We start from the raw sequence: 6,000 nt of genomic DNA on the forward strand, positions 1-6,000 counted from the left end.
TAGATGCATGTGCATTCAATGGTTTCAAACCTCAGATTTTGTGGGTAGATCTTCACATCATGTCAACAACAACCAATTTTATCACAAATGTTCATACACACCAGTGCTTTCAGCCAGATGAAGAGCAGAAAAAATGCAGGATTTATATGAATGTCATGGTATGGAACAGGGAAGGAAGGCAAGGCAAGGCAAGGCAGGGCAAAGCAAGGGAAAAAGGCCGCAGAATGAAAGACAATAGACAAATGAGAGGAACACAGGCCAGGCCATGCCTTTCCAAATGTGATGTTTCAAAAGTAGCCTGTATCTTAGGAGATCCAAAGCTGCTGGCTGCTGAAATCCAGAACGCGCTAGTCACTCCACTTGCTGTGTTTCTCCAGTCTTTCACTAGCCTGCTGCTAATTGAGATGGTTGGAAATAAAGGGCACTAAGCTAGACGGGCAATTATCCTGCTAGACTTGTTGCTCAAAAACATCCTCCCCCGGCCCAAATACAAGCAAACAAGGAAAAAAACACCGGTAGACTACAAGTTTCTGCTGTGTTTCTGCACAGGAATTTTGGAAAAGGGGGAATTTTGAAACACATCCACAGAATTCTTTAGGTCTCATGCACTGTTGCTTGCAAACTGAGATGCTGATAATGGAGCTGAAGATACAGCGTGTCCCTCTCCATCCTGGATGGCTGCTGAAGTGCTCAGCCTCTCGCAGAGGAACGGGCTGGTTGTGTTTGGGGACTGGGAGGCTATTTCTGTGTGTCAGCCGAACAAACCAGTCAGCTGACACCCCTAGAGCTGCCTTAGACTTGTCGGCCGAAGACGTGCAGGAGTGACCGAGATAAAGTAAGCAAAGCCAAAGGGCGGAATTCTGTCAGGAGGAGTGTCCGGAGGTGCGGACACCTCAGGGGCTGCGGGGCCGGTGCCGATGCCGGGCGCGGGTGGAGCTGCCCGCGGGCCGGCTCCGCCTGGCGACTGCTGCCTCTCACAATGAAAGAGAGGAAAGCGAGGGTGAGGCTCTCCTGTGCCCTTTGCGAGTCCCGAGTGGCACCGGCAGGGAAAGGAGAAACAGTCCCTGCTGGCGCTGCTGGGAGAGGTCGTGTGCTTCTTCACTGCTGCCCTGCAGGAGAGCAGGAGGAGGAGGCGAGCGCTAAGCGGGGGCACAGCCATGCTGTGTTTTAGTCCTGAGAAAGGCGGGGGTGACAGAGGGTAACTTTGCCTGCAACCCTGAAGAGCTGCGTGGCTGGAAACAAGGCGAGTCGCGGTGCGCAGCCCGCCGAGCACAGCCAGCCCCGTGTCACCCGCGGGGGCTACGGCAAAGAGGCTCCTCGGAGGAGGTGAGCGGGTGTAGAGGAGTTGGAAAGGAAGGACGACGCTGTCCCTGCTCCAGTCAATGTGTTCCTATCCTCCTGCATGTGTACATACACACAAACACACGAACTCAACACGCACACACATGCACACAAAGATGCAGCGCCGGCATCGACCATCTGGGTATGAGGAAACCTGAACCTGCTGTTACTCTCCAGACCATTCCCGCCTCGGGGACAGAACCAGCATCTCGCTGCGCCCACCCGTGCCCCACTGGGGAAAGCCATCCGCCAGTAATCCCATACTCATCGTCAGTAACTCCATAAATCAAGTGACTGGGAAGGAAGCGGTGGGGAGGGGCTGGCAGAGCATGAAGGGAGCGGGATTGAGGTTGGAATGAGGGAAAAGGGAGATGGAAGAGGTGGTTAAAAGAAGCAGGGCACGCTTTGTCCCTGCTAAATACTCCCACATGCCAGGTACCCATCACTGGAAATGGAAATGCTTTTCATTTTCTCATCACTTCTCTTGTCAATGAGCCGTTCAAAATCTCAGTGCTTCATCTCCCTTTCATTTTAAAAGCTGCCCTTGTTCCACTTGTCACAACTGCAAGAGAGGAACAGAAGAACAACAGCAGCGGCAAAGCTTCATTTTAGCCGGGCAGACAAAAGTCGACCTTGGTGCTCTCTCTCTTGGAGAGACAGCCAAATAGAAGAGATGGAGGAACCTTGTGGAATCTGGTAGTTTTGCTTGATTTCCTCTCAGATTTGCCTCCACTAACGATTGCAAGCATTTTTTTTTCTTTTCTTTTTTTTTTCTTGGTGGAAGGAGGTGCCAAGCCAAAGGCATGTAAGTCTTCTCCTAAATCCCAGGAGGCAAACCTCACTGATGCTGCCTAATTTTTTCCCACTCTTTCATGCCCTCTTCCCCACTTTCTGGGAGTTGTAAGGGAGTTGGACAGTGGAGTTTTCCATCCCCTCATCCTCTAAACGTGGTTTGTATCTCCCTTGCCTCAGTAGTGCTTCTCACTTCTCCCATGGTGTGAGGGGAGGGAGCTTTCCTGGGTGCCTCCTTCATCTGAAGGGAAGGGCACAGGATTCATCACTCCCTGTAACTGATCAGGAATCACTCTGCTTGGCCTTTTCTAAAGGCTGGATCATGGATGTAGTTGATTGTTTTAATGCCTTTCACACCACTCAGTTTTCAGTGGTGTCATTTCTTTGCTTTTTTACTCCATTGCTATTGAAGGAAGATTTTGTTGGAGACGGTTCCATGGCATAAATGAGATATTGTATAAGCAAGACTTTAATTGAAAAAGGAACAATTCCTCTTTACTTAGCTCTTCCTATCACTCCTTCCTCAGCAGTTCTGACGGTTTCCTTTCTTCCACCTTCTCCTGCTTTCTTCTCCCTTTTCTAACCCCTTTCAATATTGTTGAAGGTTCCAAAGAGTCATGAATTTATAGATAAACGTGAAGGATTTGTTTTGTCCATATTAATATACCCAAGGAAGGCCTAATTATACAGATGTTAGTATGGTTCCTTAAGCATCCTGAGATAGTTTGGCACATGTAATGATGGGAGAGCTGTGGATCAAGACTGGGGAAACGATGACAGGACAATGACAAAAACTGGAAAAGCCTGAGAGGCAAATATCAAGTGAAGCTGTGGAAATGGTCTGGATGACAGGAATGACAGCAGCAGTTTGGGTGTTATGATGCGGTGCTGGACTGTTCAGTAGAAATGTTTAAACAAGGAAAGGTTATGGGCGGGAGCTTGCAGAGATGGGGTGTGGTAAAAAGGCCTTGCAAAGCAATGGTAGAGCAGATGTAGGATCTGTGGAGTCATCTTGCTCCCAACATCTGGAATGTTTTACGTGGGCAGGTATTCATTCATCCTTTGCTTCTGCTTTCTGGGGGCAGGAGCTGTGTTGACACAATGAGAATGTAAATCAAAGTAAAATGCTTTCATTCATAGGAGTGGAAGGAGAATTAATATAAACGTCCAGAATAGATGCAGTGCTGCAGTGAGTGTAAGCCAGCTCTGTAAGGCTTGGCTGCCTAAAGGAACCCACATCCAGAATGTAAAACATCCCCTCCTGGGTCGGCAGCTTCTGGCTGAACCGCCCCAGTCCAAAGGAAGTCTATGGCAACTGCCAGGGTCGGGCATCGGGGAAGCTTAGGCCCTAACCATGGGAAGAAGTAGAAACGGCCAGTTTTGCAAAAGCCTTTTCTCCCCTGTTTCTTGGGCTGTTTCTGGTGCTCCATCGCATTGCCCTCTGTGCTCAGCGTTTTTTCCTTACCCCACCCCAAGGGCAAGCGGCGGCTCTCAACAGGTGCTGGGGAAGCCGCTCCGCTGCGCAGCGCCCAGCGCGTCCCGCGGTCGGGTGCTGCCGCCCCGCGACTCGCGCTCACCTCGCAGCAGCCGCGCCGGAGCCCCCGCACCGCGCCCGCACCGCGCCCGCGCTGCGCCCGCGGGCCCCGCGCAGCCTGGCCGGCAGCCAGCCCGGGGCTGCGAGCCCTGGCACCCGGCGCCCAGAACGCGCTGATGGCAGAAGGCTGAACCGGGGAAAAGAAATGCCCCCAAAGGCCCGGGCCGGTGCTGACAGCAAATCGTCTCCAGCCGGGGCAGAGCTCCGGGAGCGGCTCCCTTCAATAGATGCAAACACAGAAAGGCTGCCTTTGATTACAGTGTGCAAAAACGTCGCAGGCAAGCCCCTTGGATACCCCGCGTCAGGATAACGCGGGATGAGGTAAAAGCTCTCCAGACCCTCCCCGTGAAACACGAATTGTCTTTTTCAACGCGATGCAAATGGGGGGGAAAGCAGCTGCAAAGCTCTACAATAAACTGTTTCATCCAAGCCAGCGCCAGCTCAGGAACGCACGCCTTTGAATGCCACCCCCACAAAACACCTCCTTCCCACCCGTGCAGGCAACCTCTGTAGGCGATAACCAAGTCTAAAAACTCGGAGGGGATCGATAATGTCTACTAAATATTCTGGGAGTGTATGAGTGTGGCGGGGAGGAGGGATGAGGATGAGGAGGGGGATAAAAGGGTGATTAATCGGATATTAATCACTGGCCACAAACAAGGGGAGATTATTTCGGGTAGGCAGCCGACTGTGGGGAGTAGCAGAATAGATCCTTTTACTGAAGGCACGCGTGATGGGATCGGCACTTCACTGTTTAGCGATGCCTGTGTAATTCTGCAGGTGCACATTATTCAAGCCATATATTTCTTCTTTTCTCTGTGTGTAACATTTCCCTTAACTGCCTGCAAGCACAGACTTAGTGAAGATATTTATGCCGCTAACTAGACATTTCCTTTTTGCCCTCCTTTCATGAACACAGAAGCAAGAAGAAAGCAAAATAGCCCCTGCCTCCGGAAAAAAAACCATAGAGACAAAAACCACCACCCAAACTGCCTCACACACATCAGAGAAAAGGGACCAAGGGACGGAATAGAAAAGGTGTCGATCTTTGCACCCAGCGACAGACCAAGGCTGAATTACTAACGCACCTTTCCGACAGCCTGGGAGCCCTGCATGCGTACAGACAGCTGAGCGTGAAGCGCATTTCGGGCTGTGAGACGGCTACGAGTACGCTGGGCTGCTCCGTAACTTTCCCCACGCAACGGGTTAAACTAATAAGTGCATCGATACAGGCATTCCCGCAAAGATCCCGCTGCTCGACCGAAATCCAGAATTGTAGGTAATCCCCCCACACACCCGGCACTACCATCATCGTCACCTTAAAAAAAGTGAACCAGTGGGATTTGTTTGAATATACACTAGTTAGAGGCTATATGAACCAACTCACGTCTCCGTTTGAGCATACTGCAAGAATATTTATTGAGCCCCAGCTCAGTCACTGCATTGAACGCCAGCTCTGGCAAGCAAATACATTTCCTATCTCCGAAGAGAGCTCTGAATCAACTCCTTCTTTCCTCCCCGCCTTAGCGATCGTTTATATATTTCCATTGCAAAGTACCAAGGGCAAAAATATAAAATAAGAGATAAATATATTTTGAAATACACCTTGTTACAGGGCGAGAGCTTGCAACGCCCTGACAGAAAGCAAATGGACCCCTAAAATATACCACTCAAATACTACCCTACCTTTCACACACGAAACCATCAATAAAAAGACGAGGTTCCAAAATGCAAATCCACTTTTAATCTCCATTTTCTTCACCAGGATGAAGTCCAGCCGGCCACATTTAGTACATCCCCTTTCCCAAAAGTCTGCTAATTTCGATTCCTTTGCACGGATTTCCCCTCTGCAGATCCCTTTCATATTATTCTTGAGAGCTCCTAATTCCTATTCCTCGGCCAGGCGCAGCGGAGTTGTTGCTGTTGATGGTGCGCGGTCACAGCTCGGAGTGAATGGTGTTTCTGGGATACCACAGCAACCTTGACGAGGACTCAACCATCTCTCCAACGGGGGCACAAAGTCTCAGCTACTCTCGATCGTGTCTTTTCCTCCCCCACCCCCCCGCTACCCCAACTCCCTGCACAGCCGAAACCCACCACAATCCTGCCTCCTCGCAGCATCCACTGGGAGCCACGGGAGAGCACCTCAACGCTCACACGCTCTCTCCAATAAACTACGAACAGTATTTGCAATTGAGACTCTCCCCCCACCCCCTTGTTCTCTCAAGAGGATCAGTTCTGCCTGGGAGAGCGGATCGGGAGATAACGGAGTG

The 6,000-nt window shown here is 50.7% G+C and overlaps 1 protein-coding gene across 1 annotated transcript in view; it reads right to left on the reverse strand.

The window, feature by feature from the left end:
- Positions 1-5,759, reverse strand: part of CSMD3 (CUB and Sushi multiple domains 3) — a 577,112-nt gene extending 571,353 nt beyond the window's left edge. The window contains exon 1 of the mRNA XM_030971761.1: positions 5,414-5,759. Within this exon, the coding sequence (XP_030827621.1) occupies positions 5,414-5,591 (178 nt within the window). The 5' untranslated portion in view covers positions 5,592-5,759. The remainder of the gene's footprint in view (positions 1-5,413) is intronic.
- Positions 5,760-6,000: the final 241 nt, after the last annotated feature.

This window comes from Camarhynchus parvulus, chromosome 2, assembly GCF_901933205.1.
Source record: "Camarhynchus parvulus chromosome 2, STF_HiC, whole genome shotgun sequence".
Classification (NCBI taxonomy): domain Eukaryota; kingdom Metazoa; phylum Chordata; class Aves; order Passeriformes; family Thraupidae; genus Camarhynchus; species Camarhynchus parvulus.